This window comes from Thamnophis sirtalis, unplaced genomic scaffold, assembly GCF_051295495.1.
Source record: "Thamnophis sirtalis isolate CommonGarterSnake01/CBP01778 unplaced genomic scaffold, rThaSir2_p1.2 scaffold_1, whole genome shotgun sequence".
Classification (NCBI taxonomy): Eukaryota; Metazoa; Chordata; class Lepidosauria; order Squamata; family Natricidae; genus Thamnophis; species Thamnophis sirtalis.
This window is the reverse complement of record NW_028261381.1, coordinates 110,630,358-110,644,459: the sequence shown is the minus strand read 5'-3', so window position 1 is coordinate 110,644,459 and position 14,102 is coordinate 110,630,358. Positions and strand designations below refer to the sequence as shown.

General features: G+C 37.5%; 1 protein-coding gene across 5 annotated transcripts in view; it reads right to left on the bottom strand.

Annotated features, from left to right (window-relative positions):
* Positions 1 to 14,102, bottom strand: part of RGS6 (regulator of G protein signaling 6) — a 279,182-nt gene that overhangs the window by 105,917 nt on the left and 159,163 nt on the right. For all 5 annotated transcript variants that reach the window (XR_015697540.1, XM_087721775.1, XM_087721784.1 and 2 more), the window contains 2 exons: positions 3,049 to 3,099; positions 985 to 1,091 (listed from right to left, as the gene is read on the bottom strand). Coding sequence is in view for 4 of the 5 variants with exons in the window: in XM_087721775.1 (XP_087577901.1) it covers positions 985 to 1,091; positions 3,049 to 3,099 (158 nt within the window). In the remaining variant the exon portion in view is untranslated. The remainder of the gene's footprint in view (positions 1 to 984; positions 1,092 to 3,048; positions 3,100 to 14,102) is intronic.

The window sequence follows — 14,102 nt, the reverse complement described above, 5'->3', positions numbered from 1 at the left end:
CCTCACCCACCCTCATGGCCTTCAGAAAAGCTGTTAAGACCTGGCTGTTCCGGCAGGCGTGGGGCTGTTGACCTTATTATGTAGGGTTCAGCCCCAATCAGAAGGTATGCATGTTGGAGAATTTTTAATTTTTTTTATTATTTTTATTTTGTTTGTCTTCTTTCTTGTTCTGTGTAAGCTGCCCGGAGTCCTCCGGGATTGGGCAGCCTATAAATCTAATAAATTCAATTCAATTCAATTCAATTCATATATATTTGTGCTGATAAATAAATAAAGGGAGACTAGTATAGATCTATTTCAAGCTATTTAGCTCTCACATACATACATACATACATACATACATACATACATACATACACACACACACACACACACACACACACACACACATCTGCCTAAGATACAATACAGCACAGGTTCGAATCCCAGTAAGGGTATGGCTAGCTGATGAGAGCTAAATAGCTTGAAATAGATCTATACTAGTCTCCCTTTATTTATTTATCAGCACAAATACAACACACACACACACACACACACGTGTGTGTGTAGTATTTGTGCTGATAAATAAATAAAGGGAGACTTTATATATATATATATAAAGTCTCCCTTTATTTATTTATCAGCACAAATACTACACACACACACACACACACACACACACACACACACACACACACACACACACACATATATGGATAAAAGAATATCTTAACAGGACTATCATGATAAAATCCCAAATGTTAACAACATATACAAAGCTTACTACCTGGAGCAAGATAATTCAGTTACATTAAAAGGCAATCAGTTCTTTGGTGATGTTGAACAACTGGAAGAATTCAGCCAAGAGTCAGGATAAGGTAGGAACACAAGAGTGTCCTTTATTCTAGGTTTGTTCCTTCACAAAATAGGGAAATTGGAGGACTTCAGCAAGGAAAGAAATACCTCTCCAGTCAGTAATTCAAGTAAAGAAAACAGATTTCTTACCTGAAACCGATAAAAAGTCCCATCATCCTTTAAAGTCAGTACGTGATCAGATATTGGAAAAATATATCCTTGTGCTGCAACGAGACTTCCCAGATGTATTGATTCAGCTGCAAAACAAACAAACAAACAAAAAACATACACAAGCTCTGTCAGGAAATTATGCTTTATAGTAGTCAGCTTGCAAAATTTGGGTGGCAGGAATTTTGTGACCAGATATTATATCAATCGTGAAGTCAATAAAATGGAAGTGCAATCTCTTTATTCAGCTTTGAGCCCAGTGTTGGCGGGTGGATTAACAGTTGATCATCACAACTGCAATATATTAATTATTTACTTACTTAAATAACATATGGGCCACCCTTAACAGGCTGTCAAACAAATATCTTGGTGATACATTTCTAATAGACAGACTTTTATGCCAGAAATGAAAAAAAGTGGAGCAATGATGCCAGTGGTGGGTTTCAAATTTTTTTAGAACCTCTTCTGTAGGTGTGGCCTGCTTTGTGGGAGTGGCTTGCCAACCCTGTGACTGAGTGGGAGTGGCTTGGCAGTGGTGTGACTGGGTGGGCATGGCCAACTTGTAAAATGTGGTGAAATTCATTAACAATGCTCTTGCTTAGCAATCAAAATGTTGGCTCAGAAACTCTGGCACTGAAGTGTGCAAGCCTTAAAGCTGTCAAATTACAAGACCCTTGCACCCCTAACCCTTTAGAAAAAAAACGCCAGGGGTGTTCAAACTTGGCAGCTTTAAGACTTGTGGACTTCAACTCCCCGAATTCCTCCTCTCGCTCTTCATCTTAATGGTGTGTGGACGGGCGGGGGAAGGGAGCTGGAACCGGTTCTAAACAGCACTGTAGATTTGTGGAACCTCTTCTATAGAACTGGCAGGAAACCACCCCTCAATGGTGCAGTTAAAAAGGTAACATTTGGCTATCTTTGAAAGGGCAAATAACAATTTCTGTCCAGTGGATGCAATAAATGTTCACATGGCTGGACACACAAGAGACTACTTAGAAAAGCCAAATGACTCCATTTGTTGCAAGTGAATGAGACAGAGCACAATCTGGCCCATCTGGAAACTTAATAGAGTCCAGGCAGTCAGGCCCTTAATTCTGCAATCCAACTGAGATTTCACCTACAGCTTTATCATTCTGGATTACAAGGTGAGAGACTTCTCTTCTCATGGCAGTAGTATAAATGGATATATTCAGAACGTATGGGTGCTATGCAATAAAACATATTAAAATATGAAAACAGTATATAAACGATAAAAATTTTAAAAAGATACAAGGATGATTAAAACACTATTAGAATTGCCTCCAGGTGAGATTGGCAACATATAAGTTGAATGGGTGAATGGAGGGATAAATATTAATATTTTAATAATTTAAATAAATATTAAATGGTGAAGGGAGGGCTTTCAGGGTTCTAACCAGCTAACCTGCATACTCCTAATGGGCTCCCTATGCAAGGGTCATATTTTCACTTCTTTATGGAAGGCCAGGAGGGTCTGGGCCTACTTCACCTTAGGGTGGGGAGGGGAATTTCACAGGATAGGGCGATGGCAGAAAAGGTCTCCTCCTTCTCCAAGTCCACCAATCAGAATTCTTTAACTGACAGGATATACTGACAGGTCTGCAACATATCTTTCCTGACTGACTGACTGGAATAGGCTACAATAATTACCTGCTCAAAGCAAAAGAAACCATAAAAGAAAAATAAATAACACCTTGGAAAACAATGAAACTTCTGCCCCAAGTCTTTAAAAGGAAGTTCACATTTTGAAATAATAATGTTCCAAAATTATTAAGAATGTACTGCACATTGAAAGTATCAATGTGATTGATACTTTCTTTTTTCACTTAGCTTACTTGTCCAGATAAAGAAGAGTAAATTCTGGTATCTAACTTAGCATTTCAAGATCAATTTTGGCTTGGAATCACTTTCCCAATCAAAACTTCTAAATAAATATTTGATTTTTCAGCTTTACATCTCATTTACCATTGCATTTTATAATGATGAGCCTCAAGATAATGCTTCCTTAGAATTTAATGAATATATTACCTAGATCTTCAATACTGAGATTCTTCATAAGCCACTGTACTATGTCAGCTCCTGAAAAGGAAGATAGACAGAGAGTGTGAGAGAGAGTTGAAAAGCATAACATAAACCATACATAAGTGATAAATAATTTTTTAGATCCTAAAAAGCTGTCTTCTATGTACCCGAATGTACAGCCTAAATGTTGGAGATGTGGTTCTCTCGATGCTACATATTTTCATATATGGTGGACTTGTCAAAAGGTTAAGGCATTTTGGATAAAAATGTGGTGGATTATGCAAAATATTTTTAAAAGAAGGATAAAGTTTACTCAGTTATTTTTACTAGGTATATGTACTGAATTTACAGCGGTAGAGACTAATTTGGTTCTGCACTTAATAACGGCAGCAAGACTGTTGGTGGCACAATACTGGAAGAAGGAAGACTTGCCTACAACTCAAGAATGGACATTGAAAGTTACAAACCTAGCCAAGATGGCTAAAATATTGGCATATCTTAAAGACCATTCAAATGAGAGATATAAACGAGACTGGAAAAAATGGATTGACTATATACAAAACAAATACGGGACTAAGAAATTACAGATAGCCTATGTTTAAGATTAGGAATAATCTAAACTGCTTAAAGTTAGTGCAACAGGAAGAAGCTGAGTTTAATGCAGAGATGTTATTAACTTCTTTTTTTTATTTCCTTTGTCTTAATATATTTTAGACTGTATTTGTTAAAAACCTATACCGTGTATAAGCTCTGGGAAGTCGGGGGGGGGAAGGGAGGTGGGGTGTTAGGGGGGAGGGGGGGAGGGGGGATATATAGTATGTGTTATATTTTAAAGTAACGCGACTGCACTTGTATACTGTTGCTCTTTAATTTCACTGTAAAAATAGGACAAGCTGAATATATTAATAGATAGTAGAAATACACCGAAGGGAGGAGTAGAGGGATAGAAGAAAGAGGGGTAGAGAGGGTGGGAGAGAGGATGGGAGGGAGGGTGAGAAGGAAGGAGGGAGTGTACTGGGAGAGAGGAGTGGTAGAGGGGGAGGGGAAGTAGGGTAGAGGGGAATGTTGGAGGGAAGATGGAAAGTTGGAGGGGGGCAAAAGAAAGGGTGTATGGAGGGTCGAAAAGGTACATTGGGTTTCTATTTTGGGGGGTATTGTTGACAAGAGGAATGGCTGTGTTTATTGTTTAATGTTATATGGCCCCGGTTATGCACAGTATATATGTGACTGTACGAAATGAAAATGGAAAATAAAAACACATTTACAAAAAATAAGTGATAAATAATTTTCAGGAAAAAGCTGATTCTTCTAGTGAAGCTGTTGTTGTCATATCTCCTGTAGTCAATATCCATAAAATGCCTTCCACTAGTTCCATCTCAGTTTCATCATTGGAATTAAATGATTCTTAAATGATATCCCTGTTTCAATTCAAGTGAATATATGTAGCCAAATCCACCAAGGGATTCTTCAAAGCCATTTGACTCAGAGGGAGGGTTTACATCACACAGTAGAGAGTGATTATACTACTCGATTTGTGGAACTTGTTTTAACATATTATGTGATTCTGGCCACTAAATTTATTTGGGCTTAGCGATATTATTGTTTTAGTGGTAATGGTTGTTAGACTCCATCTTTATTTAGTAAAACTTGAGGGGGAAATACATATATCTTGCATTCTACTTTTTGTTTTTCCTGTGAGGTCAGTTGGGCTGAGTGACTTGCCCAAAGTCACCCATCCAACTTTCATGCTAGAACTCAATAGTCTCTCAGTTTATAATCTAGCACTTTAATCTCTACACCAAAGTGGGTCTCAGTCATACACACACATGCACTTATATCTCAGTCATCTATTTCCACATGTTCTGTGAAGAAGGTCACTTAGGTGAGATGGGTGAATGTGGTAAATGAATGAATGAATGAACACAGCAGTTGTGTTTGCTAATTTGTTTTTGCTGCTTAGCATGTTATAGGAACCCAGATGGAATCTAATCTTTGAACACAAAACCCATATATCATTGCTTAGGAAAGAAAAAAACAAAACTTAACATTATTCCAACAATGAAGCTCTCACACTAGTTCAGTGTACTTAATTATAACGCCCTGATGCAAGATTTGCTAACAGCAAAAAACACCATTAAATAGATGTATCAAGAATTATTTATTGAGAGTTTGCAAAAGGGAAAATGCATGGTCACCAGGCAACATCCTACTGAGGACAAGAGTATCTGGAGGCAATAGAAAAAGAGCTGTCATCTACATGCCATACCAATAAACAGCCATAATGGTGTATGAGGCCGGGCTAATTCAACAAGACTGTTTTCATGATCTTCTCAAATAGGATTTCCAAATTTGGGGGCACTTCTATTCTCCCTCTGCCTGAGTTGCAGTCCGTGGGCCCTTCCATTCATTAAGAGCCAAGGTGGCGCAGTGGTTAAATGCAGCACTGCAGGCTACTGCTAGATCAGCAGGTCAGCGGTTCAAATCTCACCGGCTCAGGGTTGACTCAGCCTTCCATCCTTCCGAGGTGGGTAAAATGAGGACCCAGATTGTTGGGGGCAATATGCTGACTCTCTGTAAACCGCTTAGAGAGGCCTGAAAGGCCTATGAAGCGGTATATAAGTCTACTGCTATTGCTATTGCTATTGCTATTATGCTAAGTGCTGACTTGGTTCCTTGCTCCAAAGGCTTGCTGTGGTGATATCTCTGTGTTTCTTATTTTATTTATTTATTAAACCTCATGCTACCCATCTTATAGAGGTGTTTTACATTTTTTCCATCTATCACTGGCAGCAACCAAATGATAGAAATTGTTAAGCATGAAATACAAGTGCCTTCTTTCTTTTCCCAAAGAAGTTGACAAATTAAAGATGTGCAAAGTTTTGATAGAAATAACCTCCAAGGTACACATATACACCAATATCATTTCTTCATGCGCCTTAAAAGCCTAAAGGATGTTTAAGAAAAGAACATAGAAAATGTTTCCAGTAGCATCCCAGTTTAGTCAACACTGAAGGATTATTTTTTGCTGACTTTGCCAGACCATTAATTATCACCTGTCAAAAATAATTACTCACCCTTAGGATAATGACAAGCTTTTCCTCCCCTGTTAATTACTGTCCTTGCTAACAGTCTGATCAGCATTCATCAAGATGACAGATAGACTTATCTGCTCATTCCCTGCTTGTCTTTCTTATCTCAGACAGTCAGTAATTCAACCAAGAATTTTACAAAGAAAAAGACTTTATAAACATTTTTTTAAAAGGAAGTCCTTCAAAGAATGTATTTTATAAAGAGAAATAGGATACACACCCACCCCTATTCATGATTATCTCTTCCAGCAATAGTAATAGCATGTCTGTCTGTCTGTCTGTCTGTCTATCATCTATCTATCTATCTGTCTGTCTGTCTGTCTGTCTGTCTGTCTGTCTGTCTATCTATCTATCTATCTATCTATCTATCTATCTATCTATCTATCTATCTATCTATCTATCTATATATATATCATCTATCTATCTATCTATCTATCTATCTATCTATCATCTATCTATACACAGAGAGAGAGAGAGAGACACACACACACACAGACACTGCTTCATAGTGCTTTACAACCCTCTATAAGTGCTTTATTGACCCCAATAATCTGGGTCCTCATTTTACCAACCTCGGAAGGATGGAAAGCTGAGTCAATCTTGAGCCAGTCAGGATAGAACTACTGACTGTTGGCAGAATTAACTTGCAATGCTGCATTCTAACTATTGCACTACCAATGCTCAGAATCAGTATTTTTACTCTTTTCTCCTAAACATGATCTTCAATATATTAATTTAGATGCTGTTCTTTACTGAGCAGGAAAATATGAAACAGCAGTGCAGTAGATTTTATTTTATACATTTCCCAATAAAGGTCAGCGGAATGAACTATTCAATTATATTATACTTCAGGAATAATGAGATAAGGCACAGAGAAATAAATGAGGGATAAACACAATGGAAATAAGTAAACATTTGGTTTCAAAATAAGAGCCTTTTTAACATTCTGTTCCCATGTTTATTGGCCATCCATCCTGGGTTTTTTATTTCAGTGCTGATCACATGACCCTGGGACAATATGCCAGTTGCCAAGTGCCTGAATTTTGATCACATGACCTTAGGGATTCTGCAACCATCATGTGAAAAATGGTCATAAGTCACTTTTTACAATGCCTTGTAATTTTGAACAGTCAGTAAATGAATGGTTGTAAGTCAAGGACTCCCTGTATACTGAACAGCTGAATGAGGATGCGGTGCGATTAAACAATAGAGGGTGAAAAAAATAACACCAGTTAGGAAAGTGAATGGAATAATGTAGAATATTCTATTAGTGGGAACAATATTGCAATAAAGTGGATTCCAAATTATCATATACACGTGTCTTTGTTTTGCATTTAATCTGACTAAAGACATGTGCTTTGTTTTTTTTTATAATAGTAGTATTCAAAGAAAGAAAGGAAAGTGAGGTAGCATGCATTTTCAATATAACAGAGACACAAATGTAAGACTTCATTTTATCATGAAAACTATTCCATCACAGTAGAATACTTTAACCTATGTTGTTTGTATAGTATGCTGCTCTATATAAATTGATCCAAGCAATTCTTAAGGGATGCAGTGACTCAGTGGCTAGACGCTGAGCTTGTTGATAGAAAGGTCAGCAGTTCGGTGGTTCAAATCCCTAGTGCTGCAAAACGGAGTGAGCTCCCGTTACTTGTCCCAGCTTCTGCCAACCTAGCAGTTCGAAAGCACATACAAATGCAAGTAGAAAAATAGGAACCACCTTTGCTGGGAAGGTAGTAGCGTCCTGTGCACTTTCGGCATTGAGTCATGCCGGTCACATGACCACGGAGATGTCTTCAGACAGTGCTGGCTCTTCAGCTTTGAAACTGAGATGAGCACAGCCTCCTAGAATCAGGAACGACTAGCACATATGTGTGAGCAATTCTTATTTATTGTACGGATCTATTTCTATGGGTTACTACATAAGGAAACAGCAGTAAAGGCCTCCCCCCCTCCTTTTCATTGAATCAGTTTGTCAACAATTTGTTCATTCCAGTAGGACAAAGTGAAGTTACATTGTCATACGTCATTGACAAAGCTATGAATCTGATCATAAATGGTAAAGCTGCCCATTCATCCAGCAAAATACTGTAGAGGCATGACAATTGCTCTTCATTCTCAACTGTTTCCTCTTATATTTCGGATCACAAACCCATATAAATGATACCAAACATTTTCAGAAGCCGAGCACCTGTCACAGTGACAAATAGCAAGGCAGTCAAGGAAACAGGCGATAAAATTTTGTGTTCAAATCTGAGAAACCGAATGAATTATAGATTGAAACCTCAGGTAGTAGAAATGAACATGCTAGAAAGAGGATCAATTTTCTCTGACTCCCTCTGAGGCTCTCAGCAATTTCTTCCGTGATGTTCCCAAAGGCTGAGGCACACTTTAGAATAAAGTTGAACATGGGGCTCAAAACTAATCAGTCCTATGTTAAAAGTGTCTTTTATTAGTCACCTGGGCTCTGTTATCTTCATTTAGGTATGCATTGGTAGATTTCAGGAATGTGCTATAGCAGTGATGTTGAATCTTTTTGACACTGAGTGCCAAAACCCGGAATGTGTGTGTGCATGTGTGCACCCGAAATTCAAAGACCAGCTGCGCATGCATGAGCTGGCCACCTGGTCTCTGGATTCCCACTGTGCACATGCATGCTGGCCAACTGGTCTTTGCACGCCCGTAAACCTGGCTTTCGGGTTTCCAGGCACGCACAAAGACCAACTGGCAGTGCGCATACGTGTGCCAGAAACCAGAAAAGCAGCTGGCGACGGTGCGCATGCCCACAGAGAGAGCTGTGCATGCCACTTCTGGCACACGTGCCATAGGTTCACCATCACAGTGCTATAGTAATTAGTAGTTTAGGGTAAGTTCTGAAGTTGTTTTAAAAACTGTACCTACTACAGAATAGAGTTTTTAAACGAATAACTAGGTTCATTCAAATGGAACTTGCAACAAATGTCACATGAAAAGCCTGGGATGTCTACAGAGAAGGTTAAAAAAATCAAGATGGCTGTTACAACCTATGCAGCTTCCATTTTGCACAATCAGTTGCCATCTTGCCTTTATGAAATCTTCCAGGTGATAGAACTATGGAGAGCTTTGATGAAAAGAAAAAAACTTCTTCCCCCCCTTTCTGCTCTTTTCTTTCTATTTCCTCTTTCCTTTATCTTTGTCTGTTGTAACAAACCAAAAGTAGAAATAGAAATTCAAGAAAATAAACTTTCTGAACTCTAATTGATTAAATTTATTTAGAAAACACTGTGGAAACAGCAGCAATACCTTTTCAAAGTATTGAAAACAGCAGTCATACTGTTTTCAAAGAGAGGAATCAGTGGTATCTCTCTCTCTCAGTGTGTTATATCAATCCACTGCAGGATGAAGACCTCCTCATTGAAAATAATGGACCGCAACCCACTACACTGGTTAAGAATGGGTTGACAAATACATATATGCTCTTTAACATGTGATGTTATGTGATGTGATGTGGTGGTGTGTGTGTGTGTGTGTGTGTGTGTGTGTGTGTGAAGCAGTTAATACCTAAGCTTTTTTCTCCCATGCTTTTAGTGCAGAGACATGCAAGCTGTTGCTTTTGGGTGAGTGCGTAAAAAAAATGTATCAGATCTTGCAAGAGTTGGGAATTCCCACAAGGCATCGGTCAATTTTGTTTAAATAATGAAACCAGCAACATGATGGAACCATCATGTTTTTGTACAAGCATGCAACATCACGACACACATACAAAAAGGTGGAACTGGCACTGGAATAGTATGAGTTTGCTTTTGGCATTTGCTGCCCCTTGACATCCTTTGGTTTCAGACAATCAGCAGGTTAGTTCTTTTGAATCTTTCCTCCTACCAGCTTATGATGGTTGCAGAATCCCTAAGGTCATGAGATCAAAATTAAGGGACTTGGCTCATGTGATCGGCATTGAAATAAAAAACCCAGGATGGATGGCCAATAAACATGGGAACAGAATGTTAAAAAGGCTCTATTTTGAAACCAAATGTTTACTTATTTCCATTGTATTTATCCCACATTTATTTCTCTGTTTCGTATCTCATTATTCCTGAAGTATAATGTAATTGAATAGTTCATTCCCCTGACCTTTATTGGGAAATGTAAAAAATAAAATCTACTGCATTGCTGTCTAATATTTTCCTGCTCGGTAAAGGAATGTTGTTATCTAAATTAATATATTGAAGATCATGTTTAGGAGAAAAGAGTAAAAACACTGATTCTGAGCGTTGGTAGTGCAGTAGTTAGAATGCAGTATTGCAAGTTAATTCTGCCAACAGTCAGTAGTTCTATCCTGACTGGCTCAAGATTGACTCAGCTTTCCATCCTTCCGATGGTCATAGTCATTCTGAGTCTGGTTCAAAATACAAGTATTGACCTTGAATCAGAGGTGGGTTCATATCCATTTTGTCCGGTTTGTCTGAATAGGGAGTAATTCCAGCGCACGCGTGACTATACCAGTTCTATGATCGGGGGCACCATCTTGATTTTCTGTTCTGCACATGCACAGAACAATCGCCATTTTGATAATGTCATTTTTATTCATTTTTAAATGTTGTGCGCATGCACCGATAACTTTAAATGAAAATGCTCACGTGTGATTTTTTTTTTACTACTGAATCAATAGTAATGGCAGCCGGAACCCACCTTGAGTGCCATTTCTTGTTTAATATATTATATTATAATATATTAATATGATATGGTATGATATGATATGATATAATACAATACAATGCAATACAATACAATACAATACAATACAATACAATACAATACAATACAATACAATACAATACAATATAATATAATGGTGTTGTCATTAAAGGAAATAATGTAGGACCTCAATGCTGATTAGTTTTAGAGAAACTATGGTGGTGAAAGAATCCTGGTTAGAAACATCTTTGTTCAGAGAATTTCATCGCGAAAGCCAAGAAAAGCTCAATCTTTACAAAAGCAATTTTAATGAAGCTTTCAAAATTCTGTGGCATTTAGTGTGGATATTTAACTCACGTTTTAACTATTTTATTATTTGAGGGAGTCTAATAAAACAAACTGTTTACAGATACATTTTTAAAATAACAAAAGCCAACAAAATAATACTACATTTATTCAGTGTACTGTTTGTCCAGATGGCTAAACAGTTGTCATGTAAAAATAGATGAGAAATAAAATTTATTTTAAAATGCTTGTGACAATTAAGTATCTAAGACATGTGAAGAAACTAATGTGCCTCTCATCTAATTCCTCACAAAAATCCTTTTCCATTTATGCAACCATCAGCAAGTGGCCATTAGATGGCACTCCATCCATGCAACCCATTCTTTCATTCAGAACATAAGCAGTGGTATTTATTCTTACATATGCAAGAGAACTAGTCCAGGTAGCACCAGGAGTCAGCACCAAGTCAGAGGCATATGGATAGATAGGTAGGTAGGTAGGTAGGTAGGTAGGTAGGTAGGTAGGTAGGTAGGTAGGTAGGTAGATAGATAGATAGATAGATAGATAGATAGATAGATAGATAGATAGATAGATAGATAGATAGATAGATAGATAGATGTGTGTATTATATATCAGAGTAGATTAGAAATGCACAGAAGAAGTATTGGGAAAAGATAAATTGTGTCTTTTATAAGACATCATTAACTCCCATTTTTTTAAAATGATGAGGGTTTTGCTTGAATGAACACCTCATGGTGTTCATTTAAAAAAAACATACTTTCCCCTGAATTAAAATATTGTTGAGAGAGCAGGCAAATTATCATTGTCAGTCTCTCCCTTAAGCTAGCTGCCTAGCTTTTATTTGCCAATTATTTATTTTCTCATTTAAATATATCTACCTTGACGGATGCCAACAAATTTCAGGTAGAATGCAATTAATGCAAACAAATTAAACATGAAACCATAAATCTTATGACAATTCAGCAGCAATTATCAAATATGGAAATAATACCCTTGGTAAAGGAAGAAACACGAAATAAACCACCATCAATAAACTTGAAAATTTGAATTAATATGTCTTCGTTTGTTGCCCTTCAAAATATCAACAATGGCACAAGCCTTCTTGTAGAGGTATTTCATGCTGAGATGCCATAGCTAAGAATTGTCATCTGGAGAAGTGTATAATTGGGGGGGGAAACTGCCTCAAATATTAAGCTCTCAAGCTTATCATCAATACCTTAAACCTATTCTGGGAATCATTGCAGTTTTTCCACAGTCAGTATTGTTTGGATTCTGTTCCAATAACAAGATTTCTTCAGTAACCGCAGCTTGCAAGCTGTCTTTAAAGCTTAGGTTAAACGTATCACCCCCAAATCAACAATATTCTGATTTCTTGTAGTAAGTTTTGATAATATGTTTTATCATATGGTGTCCAGTGTCACTTTTTATGAGATGGACAGTCATATAAATTGGCTAGATAAACAGACAATCATAAATTTGCTAGACAAACAATCAGACAGACAATTAGGCAGAGAAGACATTAGAGAAGAGTCCATTCTATCTTCTTACTTAAACTAGGTCCCCCTTTTCCTGACCTCAAAGCAAAATCTGTCCTGATTACTTCTTTCATCTCTGTCAATATGCTTGGGACCATGTGTCCCATGGTTATAAATATGGTAGAATCAAAATACAACATCACTACTCTTAAGCAAAATAAAACAACATAGAAAACATAAAAGTGAAATATAAAATCCGCATTTGGTGTGCAACAGCATGTCAAAAGGTAAGGACCCAGTAAGGACCCTAGTTATTTAAGAGTTTCAGCAGGAAGGAAATTTCATGTAACACTATGCTGAGCCACAACACCTGAAATCAATTTTGTACACTTTCCCTATAATTCATATGTAAATAACTTTTTCATGTCGGCATCAAAAATTCTATTTGAAAGTACAGTAAATGCTTTAGCCTTGTTACCAGCATGAGGTAATTGCTCCATTTGTTGCCAACAAGATGCATTAAGACGTAAATATTGCTTGTGAGCAATGAGAGTACAATTTTTATGTTACGTAGATCCCTCTTGGGCAGCTTGTACCAGCTCTATCTGTATAATACCAACAGGAATTTGGTACATTTTTAGTTGTCACAGCATCAGCATTTGGAATTTTAAGGTGCTGTAAGTTCTATAAAGAATTCAACAATACAGAACATACCAATAGTAATAGCACTTAGACTTATATACTGCATCACAGTGCATTACAGTCCTCTCTAGGAGGTTTAAACTTGCCGGTCAGAATTGAACTGCTGGCAATTGGCAGAGATAGCCTGCAATACTGCATTCTAACCACTTTGCCATCAGTCTTCTGTATAATGTACAACTTGAAACAACTGAAATATGCATTTTGAACTCAGTTCATATCTGCAGATTGTGGTGTCATAGTCCTTCTGGCTAGTTTTTACCAGTTCTTCAACCTCCCAAAAGAACTGTCAGGTACTGAGGATTTAATAGCTGCCAGCTGATGTAAACTGGCAACTGATTCAATGAGGTTTCTATATATATAGGTGGCCATTAGAGGGCATCTCTCTCTCTCTCTCTCTCTCTCTCTCTCTCTCTCTCTCTCTCTCTCTCTCTCTCTCTCTCTCTCTCTCTCTCTCTCTCTCTCTCTCTCTCCCTCCCTCCCTCCCTCCCTCCCTCCCTCCCTCCCTCCCTCCCTCCCTCCCTCTCTCTCTCTCTCTATATATACATACACAGACATACTCTCTCTCAGATATATCTGTATATAAATACTGGTTTATATAGAGATATATAAACCACTATTAATTGTCTAAAGGCTCTGTGTGCTGTGTGCTGCTCTTGGGTTTATCTCATAATAATAGTCGTGCTGCCAAAACTCTGACAATAACATTATAACAAGATAAAGGGAGCACCTGCTAAAAAGTTGATAATGAAGTATTTTACCAGCATCCAAAATCTCACATTTAAGTCACAGATTCTGATTTCCAAGGAAAAAATGA